General features: G+C 58.2%; 1 protein-coding gene across 7 annotated transcripts in view; it reads left to right on the top strand.

Annotated features, from left to right (window-relative positions):
• The window catches only part of SOX13 (SRY-box transcription factor 13), a 40,819-nt gene extending 29,523 nt beyond the window's left edge, over positions 1-11,296 (top strand). For 4 of the 7 annotated variants that reach the window (XM_014829929.3, XM_070498160.1, XM_070498159.1 and 1 more), the window contains 12 exons: positions 852-963; positions 1,047-1,133; positions 2,445-2,617; positions 3,053-3,121; positions 3,473-3,587; positions 5,868-5,953; positions 6,186-6,342; positions 6,761-6,870; positions 7,024-7,120; positions 7,387-7,530; positions 8,589-8,805; positions 9,468-11,296. In XM_014829929.3, coding sequence (XP_014685415.2) covers positions 852-963; positions 1,047-1,133; positions 2,445-2,617; positions 3,053-3,121; positions 3,473-3,587; positions 5,868-5,953; positions 6,186-6,342; positions 6,761-6,870; positions 7,024-7,120; positions 7,387-7,530; positions 8,589-8,805; positions 9,468-9,744 — 1,644 coding nt within the window. In that variant the 3' untranslated portion in view covers positions 9,745-11,296. Of the gene's footprint in view, positions 1-851; positions 964-1,046; positions 1,134-2,444; positions 2,618-3,052; positions 3,122-3,472; positions 3,588-5,867; positions 5,954-6,185; positions 6,343-6,760; positions 6,871-7,023; positions 7,121-7,386; positions 7,531-8,588; positions 8,864-9,467 lie in introns of all 7 variants that reach the window. The other 3 variants (XM_070498161.1, XM_014829943.3, XR_011498355.1) reach the window with 2 other exon arrangements.
• The last annotated feature ends 1,337 nt before the right edge of the window (positions 11,297-12,633 follow it).

Genomic DNA, 12,633 nt, shown 5'->3' with positions numbered 1-12,633 from the left:
AGCCTTTTCATTTAATTTAAGAAAATCAGCCTTATTACCCAGGCCAGAATCAAATCTCTGTTAAAGACAGTACAGCTCCTCGTCCTTCAGTGAAGGAGGTGAGCTACCTGAGCAATAAGGATTCTTGCAGCTCTTAAAAACTCTATGATTCCATGCAAGAGATATAAAAAGGGAGTATACAATTAAAAGCCAAATGAGTGCAAATGAGAGTTTTAGGGCTCTGAGAAGGGATGCAGCCTGGAGTGTGTGGGAGGAGGTTAGGAGGTTGGGTGGTGATCAGAGAAGACTTCCTGGAGGAGGAGGGCCTCAAGCGGGGTCTTAAAGAATGGAGCAGACTCAGATGAAAAGAGGAGAGGGGATGGTGTCTTAAGGAGGGCTGAGGTGGTGGCCCTGGGAATAACCAACCGCCTGGCTGGAGCGGTGGGTGTCTGCAATGGACTGGTAATTAATCTATGGCTGTTGGCCCCTGACTCTGTGGTGGCAGACCTCATTTATGTGCATTAACTCTTTTGATCCCAGCAACAACCCCATGACAGGGAGGAGGGAGGTGTTAATGTGTCCATTTCCAGCAGAGGGAAGTCAGGGTCAGACACGGTCAGGGACTCACGTGAGTCCAGCACCTTGTGAGTCTCTGAGCCTGGGCTGGAATGCAGCTCTCTTGTCTTCAAACCTTTTGTTCTTTTCACTCTATCAAGCAAAGGTGGGGAGGTGGGGAGGTGGGGAGGCAGGGCCCTCCTGGGGGCCGGGCGGACTCTGAGATTCCCTCAGGGTGCACAGCTCTGGGCACTCAGCCCCCTGTAGTCTGCTCCTCTTCTCTTGGCGGTGACAGTGACATTCAGCATGTCTTATAGGACTGCAGCTCCCCGGAGAGCAATGGGTCCCCAGAACCCAAGAGGCCAGGAGGCTCTGAGGCTGCTTCTGGAAGCCAGGAGAAGCTGGACTTCAACCGAAATTTAAAAGAAGGTACAATATCTGCCCTGGTGAGAGGTAGGGTCCCGGGCGGGAGGCGTGAGGATGGCTGCTCCCCATCCCTCATCCTCTTCTAGTTGTACCAGCCATCGAGAAGCTGCTCTCCAGTGACTGGAAGGAGAAGTTTCTGGGAAGGAGCTCTGTGGAAACCAAAGATGTCAAAGGTGAGGGCCCCTGGGCTGGGCGGGAGGGATGTGTGAGCCCTTCCCCTTTTCTGGCCTGGCCATGCAGTCTGGGCCTGTGGGGTAGTTGCGGGGGCTGCACCACTCTGCCTCCTGCCTGGCCCTGGAGGTCAGCACCATCCCTCACCTGGGCCCCTGCGTTGGGTCTGGCTCACTCCCATGCAGGCAAGGCCTGGCAGGCAGGGATCAGATCCCATGAGTGTGGGTTTCGGCTCCACCTCTTACCAGGGACCCTTGTGACCTCGAGCATCCTTGACACTTGCCAGATCCACCTACAAAGTGAGCCGAACGTTCCCTCTCACTGCTGAAAGTTAATTCTAGGCACGGAGTGAATGAGAAGTGCTGGAGGCTCCTGCTTGACCTCTTCAGAGTGGTCATCTTCCCAGTGCGGCCACACCACAGAGGGGACCGTAAGACAGTGCGGATGCCCCAGCCCCACCCTGCCTGCTGAATGAGAGCCCCAGAAGATGCCCCCTCTGTACTGAACGTAGTGAAGTGATTAAGAACACATTTAATACAGATGTTTCCAACAAGCTACTTGCAAGATGCATTCAGCATGCTGTTACTTCAGGGAATGGAAATGATACTCATTCTTTAGTGCATGGAGTGAAATGTTTAAAAACACCGCTTATAAGATGGAGGCCTGGGCAGCTGTATTTTTCAGAGGCTGCCTGAGTGATTCTAATGCGGTGGTCTGTGGCTTGGCGTGTAGGAGCACACCCCCACATCTGCCGTTGGCTGCACTGGGGGGCAGGGAAGCCGTGACGTTTGTTGGTTGAGGACTGTGTGCCAGATCTGGACTAAGAGCTTATGTGCATTCTCTCTAACCCTCACAGCAGCCCTGTGAAGTGACGATTATTGTGCTCATTTAGAGATTAAAGAGCAGATGACTTGGTAACTGGCCCACCAGCTCCCAGGCGGGGTGGGCTGAATGGGGAATTTGAACCCCGATCTGTCTTGCTCCAAAGCCTGAGCGTGTCCCGCTGGGCCCCTCCTGTGGGATGGCCCTCCACCCTGACCCTGTGGCACCGGGCACTCAAGGCGGTCCAAGAGTTGGGCCAGGGCTGAGAGGCCCCACCCCCAGCATTTCCAGGGGCTGGAATTGGCAGCTAATGGTGGGGAACTTCTAGAGCCTAATTCAGGTGAGGAGTCCCCTCCATGGCCAGGCTCATGTCCCGGTCACCTGTCGCTGAGCCCCTAACAGGGCCTGGGGCACAGCAGTTGCTCAGTACGTGTCAGAAGGATGCACAGATGAACAAACAAATGGTCAGTGGTGCTGCTTCCCTGGAGCAGGGACCCAGGAGAGCCTGGCAGAGAAGGAGCTGCAGCTTCTGGTCATGATCCACCAACTGTCCACCCTGCGGGACCAGCTCCTGACGGCCCACTCAGAGCAGAAGAACATGGCCGCCATGCTTTTCGAGAAGCAGCAGCAGCAGATGGAGCTGGCCCGGCAGCAGCAGGAGCAGGTGGGCCCGGCCCGGCGTCGCGCTCTTTCCAGGGGAAGGGCCTGTCAGGGCCCAGAGAGGAGCGCCTTGGGAGCAGGCTGAGCCTGGGGCGGGTGCGGGAGGGGCGGTGGGCAGGGGCTGTAGGATTCCCACCTCTGGCTCTTCCTAAGCCCTGTTGGGGGGACAGGGGGTAGCGGGGTGCTGAGGGGCTCCAAGTAAGAGCAGCTGGCTGCTTCCTGCCCAACCTCCATCCCTGGGCTCTGAGGGAAGGGCGAGCTGCCCTCAAAAAGAGAGTCAGTCCTGAAGGTTGGCTGTTCCGCTGCTTCCCCGCCCAGCTCCCCTGCATGGTGGCTACCGCAGAAGGCAGGGTGTGCTTGGGGCTGCGAAGGCTCTGTGGGAGTGGGGTCCCGGGGCCTAATGCCTGTGGCCCCTTTGCCAACTCTTTCCCTCTGCCAGATCGCTAAGCAGCAGCAACAGCTAATTCAGCAGCAGCATAAGATCAACCTCCTGCAGCAGCAGATCCAGGTAAAGGGGTGGGAGAGCAGGAGGTGGAGGGGTTGCCACCAGCCTGGAGAGGCGCTGGGGACAGGGAGGGACAGGGGAGTCACTCAGGCATGACCCTCAGGAGGCGGGCTCATTTCTGCTCTAGGCCCTACCCCTGTCTTCTTCCCCTGTGTCAAGGGTGGGGCCTTCCTACCCAGCCAGGGCTTGAGGGTGGGTAGACAGTGGCGTGGAGTCAGCTGGATCTTCTGAAGACTGTCCCTGCCCAGGCCCTGTGCTTCTCATCTCTGCCTTCACCCTCTGTGTCCAGGGCTGACCACAGCTGGGCAGCTGCTTGGGCCCCCAGGAACTCACATAGGATTTCTCTGCCCTCAGCAGATCAACATGCCTTATGTCATGATCCCGGCCTTCCCCCCGAGCCACCAACCTCTGCCTGTCAGCCCTGACTCGCAGCTGGCTTTGCCCATTCAGCCCATCCCCTGCAAACCAGGTGAGTGTGGGAGGGCCCCCGGCTGAGGCCTCCTGCGGGCAGGGCGGGGGCCCAGCGCTGCTCTCACCCAGTAATTTGCAGGTGGCCTTTCTGGGCCTTAGTTTTGGAGCTGTCCCGTGGAAGAATCATCCCTTCTCTCTGGACCTCACTGGGAGAATGAAAAGTGGTTTTCACATTGAAAACCATGAAGTGCTTTCCAGACATGAGCGGATGTAGCCAATCTAGGTCTGATCTCCCCAGCTCTGGGGCATTTCCTGTACCAGAATATTAATATCTTGAATGTTAACTGAGCATTATACATCTCCCAAATTCACACTCTTGTTCTTGGCCTGACCATGCCACTCTTGCCTTCTGCCCCGTCACTGAAATTCAGTGACCACCCACTGAGTGCCAACCCCATGTCAGACACTGTGGAGTTGTCAGGCAGCCACAGGGGTGATGAAATGTGGACTTTGAGCTCAAGGAATTTAGTCTGTGGAGGGAAAAGCAGGATACCAATGACCGAGGAGTCTGGGAAGGCTTCCTGAGGAGGTTGCATTTGACTGGGGCCTGGGGGAGTGGACTTGTGAGGGTGAAGCCAGGAGCCGGGGTGGTGGGCCGGGAGAGGGCTCCCACCTGAGGCAGGGAGCTGCGCGGGGCGCTGGGGTGAGGGGAGCACATGACAGGGCTGTGGGCTGCGGCTGGGAGGGCGGGTGGGACTGGGTGTGGGGCTGGGGATTATTTGGTAGCATGTGGGACACCGTGACATTTGAGTGGAGGATGTGTTGTCACGCTGATGGGGGTTACAGGATGGGGGGCCAGCTGGAGGCAGGACCGGGTGGGGCTGTTGAGGTGCTTCTAGTGATGGTGACAGCTTGCGCTAGGACTGTGACGGCGGGCTGGAGGCAGATATGGGAACTGGCCATGATCATTGATTCACGGGGCAGGGCAGAGATGCTGCCCGTAATTTCCCCAGAAGGGGCAGCAGCCTTTAAGTCAACCCCCTCAGGTCCACTCTCCCTTTCCACGCACGAGAAGGCAGGGGAAATGCCCCTGGGTGAGCTCCTGTGGGTCCACCACTGAGGCCTGTGGGCTGTGGGCACAGTTCATGGGTCAGCCCCACTGACCCTAGGGTGGGAGAAGGGGAAACACAGAGGAAGTTCCCAGGTGGGGGATAGGGGATGAGGACCACACAGGACGAGATGGACAGACTGGGAATGGGGGAGGGGGGAGGGCCTGGGGGGAGGACAGGGCACCTGGACCAAACCATTGCAGCTCCAGAGCTGCAGGGGTGGGGAGGGCAGGGCCAGGGGTGGCGAGGAGGCATGTGCTTTCTGGACAGGGGAGGCAGGAGGTGTAAGCCGTGGAAGACCTGGACTGCTTCATTTGCTCCAGGATCCTAGCCAGCAGGTGGCCTGCAGGCTGCCCCTTCCCGAAGCTGAGTGAACAGCGCCTCCCCCCAGCTCACAAGCCTTAGATGGTGCTGCCTACAGCATGGAGTCCAGACTCCTGAGCTCAGCCTACATGGGCCTTGGAGCCCACCTGGCCCCCCAGTACTCCACTACTCCATGCCTGCCTCCAGGCACTAGCTCATGTCCTGCCTCCCCCCAGAAGGCTGCTCCAGTCACCCCAGATGGAACAGAGTTCTCTGGCATGCGACCCACACAGCCCATATCACCACAGCCATGGGGTTAGTGATTTGTATCCATGGCTTCTCTCTCCACTTGCACTGTCAACTCCTCTGTGCTGCCTGTCGAGGGAGAGTGAGGTAGGCTAGGTAGAATAGAGAGAGGGCCATGTCCAGGGGAAAGGATGGGCTGTGGAGTCCAGAGGACCCGGGTTAAAATTTCAGTGCTCCCATTTATGAACTATGTGCAACCCATTTAAGGTCTCCAGGTCTCAGTTTCTTTATCTGTAAAATGGGTTGATGTATTGATTGCCCATTATATGCTGCTCACTAGGGGCTATTGTGAGATAATGCACATCAGACGGGCGACACACAGGTAGCTGCTTTTGTGCCCTGCACGTAGTAGGTACAAGCTATAGGCATCGGTAGAATGAGTGGGGTGCTGTTCTTACTTCACCATTGGCTGGAACTCCAGGGCCTGTGGGGGGGGGGGGTGGCAGGAGCGTGCAGGGCAGCGGGCGAGGGCACAGGAGGCCCTCAGCCGCGCTCCGGGCTGGGGAAGGCCGAGGCGGAAGCTGGCTGGGCCAGCTCGGAGCCTCTGTCCACTTGGTCAAGCAGGGCGTCTGCTGTTCTGTGCTCATCCAGGACTTTTCTCCTTGCCGCCTTTCCCACAGTGGAGTATCCGCTGCAGCTGCTGCACAGCCCCCCCGCCCAGGTGGTGAAGAGGCCTGGGACCATGGCCGCCCACCACCCACTGCAGGTACTGCCCACTCACTGGCCGGGGCTCCCTCCCTCGCATACAAGGGCTGGCTGCCCACTGCGGGGGCTGTGGGGCCTGTTCTTGTTCACCTGCTCCTTCTGTCTCTTCTTTCCCTCTCTGTCTCCTTGTCTGTTCTGGGTATTCTTGTCTCTCTGTCACCATATGTCCCCTCCGTCCCTCTATGGGGGTCTCTTTGGCATGTCTCACCCTCTGACCTCTGGGTCTCCCTCAGGAGCCCTCCCAGCCCCTGAACCTCACAGCCAAGCCCAAGGCCCCCGAGCTGCCCAACACCTCCAGCTCCCCGAGCCTGAAAATGAGCAACTGTGGACCCCCCAGCCATGGGGCCCCCACACGGGACCTGCAGTCCAGCCCCCCAAGTCTGCCTCTGGGTAAGCTTTCTATCTCCCGCACTTGTCCATCGGCCCTCTTCTGAGGGGGAGCCAAGGGGCATGACGGGACCTGGGGCATGTCCCTTCCCTCCAGGTCACAGTCTAACAGGGGCTTAGACTTGCTGTCTTCGGCCCCTTTCAGTTTCAGCATCCAGTCTCAGGAGATCCTCGCCCTCCTCTCCCCGCTGTGTCTGTCTGGGCACCCTGGCCTGGGGTATTCAGGCCCCCGGGCCGCACAATTTCGGGGACACTATTCTCGTTTCCAGTATATTGGCACCGCACCACAGCCAATGTCAGTGGCGCCCCCTTGGGGATGTGCAGGGTAACAGCCCTGGGAGGGCAAGAGGCAGCACCACCCCAGGAGTGCAACTGGGCATGACCCCGACCTCCCTTTCTCTTCCTCCCCCGTCTCTCATAGGCTTTCTTGGTGAAGGGGATGCTGTCACCAAAGCCATCCAGGATGCTCGACAGCTGCTGCACAGCCACAGCGGGGCCTTAGAGAGCTCTCCTAGCACCCCTTTCCGCAAGGTACAGGTCCCTGCTGCCCTGCACTTGGGAGCAGGGAAGACACAGTAGCCAGAGGTGGAAGGCACAGAGTCTGAGGCCACCAGAGGGAGGGGTGGGGAGGGCCGTGGGGTGACACAGGGGGGCTGATGTGCAGGTTGCCCCTGTCAACCCCAGGACCTCATCAGCCTGGACACGTCCCCAGCCAAGGAACGGCTTGAGGAGAGCTGTGTGCATCCTCTGGAGGAAGCCATGCTGGGCTGCGATGTGGACGGTGAGGGCTCTGGGTACTGGGCTGACGGGCAGGAGGGCCCACCTCTGCTTCCCCCAGGGCCAGGGTGGTCAGGTTGCATCTCTTTCCAACCCCTTCTCTCCCTTTCTATGTGTCTCTACCCTTTCTGTCCTGGGCCCCTGGCTGGGATCTGCTGGTGTCCTGCTCCTGGCCCCTCTGGGAGCCTCCCAGCACCCCCTAGCGGTCAAGCAGGGGATGTTTCTTTCTGCCAGCCCTGGAGGACTCTCTTTGCCACCCCTGCCCCCCAGGCTCCCGCCACTTCCCAGAGTCCCGGAACAGCAGCCACATCAAGAGGCCCATGAATGCCTTTATGGTGTGGGCCAAGGACGAGCGGAGGAAGATCCTGCAGGCCTTCCCGGACATGCACAACTCCAGCATCAGCAAGATCCTTGGTGAGTGCCGGCAGGGCTCCAGCAGGACCTGCAGCAGGGGCCAGCTGGCTCTCCTCGGCCTTGCTGGGTGATGGTCACACCATGCTGAACTCCAGCGGACTCTGTTGGGGTGCGAGAGTCAGGCGGGACATGAGGCAGCTGGGTCCGGCACTGTGGCAGGCTCTTCTGCCGCCACCCATGCCCTGGAATTTAAGGAGGAAGTGTGTACGTGTGCGCCGCATTCTTTAGCCCCCTCATCTCTCCCTAACCTGTTCCACTGTTGCCCAGACTATGGAGCTGGCTCCAGCAGGAGACAGGAGAAGAGACTGGTGTTCTTGGGCTGTCAGTAGAAAGGTTTCTTAAATTATACGTCTTGTGGCCGGCCCGGTGGCACAGCGGTTAAGTTTGCACGTTCCTCTTTTTGGTGGCCCGGGGTTTGCCGGTTCGGACCCGGGTGTGGACATGGCACCGCTTGGCAAAAGCCATGCTGTGGTAGGCCTCCCACATAGAAAGTAGAGGAAGATGGGCACGGATGTTAGCTCAGGGCCAGTCTTCCTCAGCAAAAAAGAAGACTGGCTGTAGTTAGCTCAGGGCTAATCTTCCTCAAAAAAAAAAAAAATTATACGTCTTGATTGGAGGCTGAGGAGAGCTGTGGGACAGGGCAGCTGGGGTGGAACAGGGCAGTTGCCTCAGCACTGAGGCTCCTCCGGTGTCTATGCAGGTCCCTTGTCAACTGAGGCTCCGGTGTTTGTCCTGAGCAGGGAGCCTGTCTGCACTGTTGGGGGCCTGGGGTGGCTGCCCTTTGGTTTATGCAAATCATGCAGCCCAGAGACCTCCCAGGAGCTGCTGGGTCATTTGGGATGTGAGTGGGTGCTGTGTCTTCAGCTGGCAGTTGGATACCCATATCCGTGCCATCTCCATTCACCTGCCCAGCATCTAAGGAGCACCCACACTGGGCCAGGGCCTTGCTGGGTGCTTGCACTATACCCGCGGACCAAAATCTTCTGGGGGCCTCCAGGGGGTGGGGGGTGGTCGGCAGGGCCAAGCACTGAGCGTCTGCCCCCGGGGGGCTGGACCAGGCTCCCGCTGGAAGTCCATGACCAACCAGGAGAAGCAGCCCTACTACGAGGAGCAGGCACGTCTGAGCCGGCAGCACCTGGAGAAGTACCCCGACTACAAGTACAAGCCGCGGCCCAAGCGCACCTGCATCGTGGAGGGCAAGAGGCTGCGGGTGGGCGAGTACAAGGCCTTGATGCGGACCCGGCGCCAGGATGCCCGCCAGAGCTACGCGCCCCTGTGAGCAGGCCCGCCCCAGGCAGCTGAGCCTGTGTGCGCGCGTGTGTGTGCAGCTCTTGTGAGTGGCTGGGTGTTAGCATTTGGCTTGACTTTGTGTGTGAGTCCAGGGGTGCTTAGTGTGTGTGTGTGCACAGGTGTGTGTGGGCGTTATCTGGGGGTGGCTGGGCCTGCATGCATGACTGCAGGGGTGACTATGACCATGGTGGCTTGGGATGTAGATTCGTGACTGAGTGCCTGTGAGGGACTGGTGTGTACCTGGAGAAACGTGCCTGTGGATCGCATTTCTGGCAAATTCAATAAAAATTCACGGCACTAAACATCCAGGTACTTACCATACAGAGGTTTCCTGACTGGACCACAGCAAGCACCTGGGATGCCTTTAAACAGGAAACTCCCCGGGCATTTAAAATAGACGATTTCCACAAACTGCATTCACACACGGTCCTCCAGGAGTATCTGTGGGGCCAACCATGGCCCTGGGACTGATGTGTGGGGGCTGTAAGTTGACAGTTTGCTTCAGAAGGCAGAACGGGGGGCGGAGTGTGTGTGTCTGGGAGCTAAAGGAGTGTGGGTGAGAGGGCACACCCTGAGGGGCCCGGAGTAGGGCTGGGCTGGGGTCAAAGTGAGGCTGCCTCTGTAACCTGCCCCTTGTCTTCCTGAAGCCCGCAGTCTGGCCAGGTGCACGGGAGCTCCTCAGATGCCGTGTACCCTCGGGTAGCAGGCATGCCGCTGGCACAGCCCCTGGTGGAGCACTATATGCCCCGGAGCCTGGACCCAAACATGCCTGTCATCGTCAACACCTGCAGCCTCAGGGAGGAGGCTGAGGGCACGGAGGACAGGCACTCCGCAGCCGATGGTGAGATGTTCCGGTACAGCGAGGAGGAGGACTCGGAGGGCGAAGAGAAGAGCGACGGCGAGTTGGTGGTGCTCACAGACTGATCCCGGTGGGGGCCTGGTCCTCCTCCCTGGGGAAGACCAGCCCCAAGCTGATGGGCAGAGCTGGCCCACCTGGACTTTGTTGGTACTTGGACTTGGGCCCACCTGGGAGATGGGCACAGCTGTGCACCTGCAGATACTTTCCTAAGAGGCCCTGCCCAGCACACCTGTGGGCACACCTGAGGTGCTGCTGGCTGAGGTGGGCAGGGCCTCATGGTGGTGATGGGCTGAGCTCCTTGGTCCTTGGGGCTCATGGCCAGGGGACACTGTATGACCCTCCCCTCCTGCAGGTCTACGCACCCCGGGGTATGGCAGCTACAGACCTGTCCCCCTGGGGCCACATGCTTTGTTCCATTCTTGTCCTGGATGGACCAGCCACCGTGGGACCAGCACCCCGACACATAGCACCCCCAGATCCCTCCCCAAGCACCAGGCTCACTTTGTACTTTGTGCAAAAAGCTCTGGCTGTCCCTCACTGGCTTTATCTTCACCAAGCCTGTTGTGCCTCTGGCTGCTGTGAGCGTGTGTGTGTACACACGTGTATGTTTTCCTGTGTTCATTTCTTGCACGAGATATTTATTGAGTGCCCGCTGCGTGCAGGCACTGTTGCTGAGTTCCTGTGGGGGTGTCTCTTGATGCCACTCTTGCTTCTCTGGGGGCCTCTTTTCTGTGCTTCTCTTTGTACCCAAATTACTACCTCTTTGTCAGTCTGGGTGTCTCAGGTTCTGTGCGTCCTTGAGTGCATTTCTGTCTGGCCTTGTCTCCCTGCAGGGCCCTGTTTCTGTCCCTCTCCCTTCCTTGGTGTCTGCCCTGCCCCCGTGACGCCTGCTGGTCACTCTGGATCTCCGTAGGCCCCTGCTCTGCCCCTGGGCCCACAGCGCCCTGACCGCCCCGCCCCCGACTCCCTCCTGACCCTGCCAGTTGGTTCCCATGGAGCCATTTTTAGTTCCAAGCAGCATGGGAATGTGCTCGCCTCCAAGGGGCTCTGTCCTGGTGCCCCAGCCCCTGGTCCCAACCAAGTGTCAGAGTGGGGTCAGGAAGACTGATGGTTAGTGACAGAGCCTGGAGAGGAGGGTTCCCATGGCAGCTGGTCTCCGTTCCTCCCTCGTGAGCGGGGGGAGGGCTCCCCGTTCTTGGAGGGGTCGGTGAGGGGACAGAGGCTCCACGCTGCTCCTGATGCTCTTCCCCCCTCCCCCCCCAATCTGCACTCTGGAGTTGTCTCAGCGCCTGAGCACCTTCACCCGTTATTTCCCTAAGAAAATCAAGCCCCACTGGCCCCTGACTCCACAGATCCACAACAGCCCTCAGGTCAGGGTGAGAAGGAACCCCAAATCCCACAGGGGCAGATGTGGCGTCTGTGTCCACCCCCTCCCCTTCCCCCCCCAGCCCAACTTCTCTTCTGGCTGTTTCTTTTTTTATGACTGTAAACATAGATAGTGCTTTATTTTGTTAATAATAAGATAATGATGAGTAACTTAACCAACACATTTCTCCTGTTTACACCTGGGGAGTTTTTTGTTTCCTGCTGGCGTAATAAAGACAGACCATTTCAGAATCTGGCCCTGCTGTGGGGGGAGAGGGAGTCTGCGCCAGCCCAGCAACAGGGCCCCCCCCACCAGGCAGCTCCAGGGAGCCTCAGGCTGGGCCTGGGGAGGAAAGGAGACCCCTGCCTCGCCCCACCTCGCGGAGGTGAGCCAGACCCCATGAGAGTGCTTACTGGGTCCTACAAAAGTCAGTGGTGGGCTCCCCCCAGAACTAGCCACATGGCCTGGGGGGGAGGTGTCACATTTCCTGTTTGACCTCATCTCAAAACGAGGAGGTTAAGCCCTATCCATGGTTTTATCCTCTTTTAGAGAAGGAGCCCTTTGAGAATCTAATGAAAGCTGTGGACCCTCATCCTGAAAAGGGCTCACATGGACACCCTGAGCCCATTTATGAGCCCCCAGGATACAGATTAATAAGCAGGGTCTCTAATGATGTGCTTCTGGGCTCTATCTGTGACCTCACACTTTGAATGAGGATCACACTAGGAAAAATTAGACCTGAAAGGACTAGATGTCAGACTGATACACCCAAAATGCATAGACTTGGATTGGATTAATAGGGGCTTGTGTTCACAACAAAGGAGGTGATGGACCAGTGTACACCACACAGTCCTGGTCCCAGGTGCATCATGCCAGTCCTAGCCCCCTCAACAGAAAAGGCCATTGTCATAGTGGAGGGGCCCAGAGGCAGGCACCCTGCACAGAAGAGGACTGGAGGGAGGCTAGTGGACATGTCCTTGGAAGAATGGTCAAAGGGGCTAGGGATGTTTAGTCCAGAAAAGAGGAAACTAGGGTAGGACAAAAAGGACAAGATGGCTTACTTCAAAGCTGTCAGGTGGGCAGCGTATAGCTATTCTGTGTAGCTCATGAGGTAGAACTTGGCCTTGAGGAATCTCCAGGGTCAATATTTTTGGCTTAACATAAACAACTTTTTGACAAAGATTTTAAAAGTGGTAGTGAACTTCTCAACACAGGAAGTATCCAAGCAGAAGCTCTTAAATGCTGGAAGAGAGATTTCTAAATTGGAGACGGTGGTGGTGAGGGTAGGTGGGGAGAGGGTGGTTGATTCCAGGGCCACCAACTTGGGAGTGAAGACCCTCTAAGAATTAGGGTCCCAGCCTTTTGTCCAGGGAGCGTCCCGGCTGCTGGCCTTTGCTGGTTTTCCCAGCGCAGCCTCACAGAGCTTTGGGCACATCTCCTTTGCCCTCCCCACCCAGGTCTCCGCAGGGCCAAGCTGCCGACGCCAGCCTCCCCGGACCCTTGAGAAAGATGCCGGCTGCCTTGTGAGGGGAGCCCGGCGGCCGCAGACTGCCCTCTAGTGGTCACGTAGGAGGTTGCTCATTTCAAC

The sequence above is a fragment of the Equus asinus genome, chromosome 25 (genome assembly GCF_041296235.1).
Source record: "Equus asinus isolate D_3611 breed Donkey chromosome 25, EquAss-T2T_v2, whole genome shotgun sequence".
Lineage (NCBI taxonomy): Eukaryota > Metazoa > Chordata > Mammalia > Perissodactyla > Equidae > Equus > Equus asinus.
The sequence above is the reverse complement of the archived record's forward strand: the minus strand, read 5'-3'. Positions and strand labels throughout refer to the sequence as shown.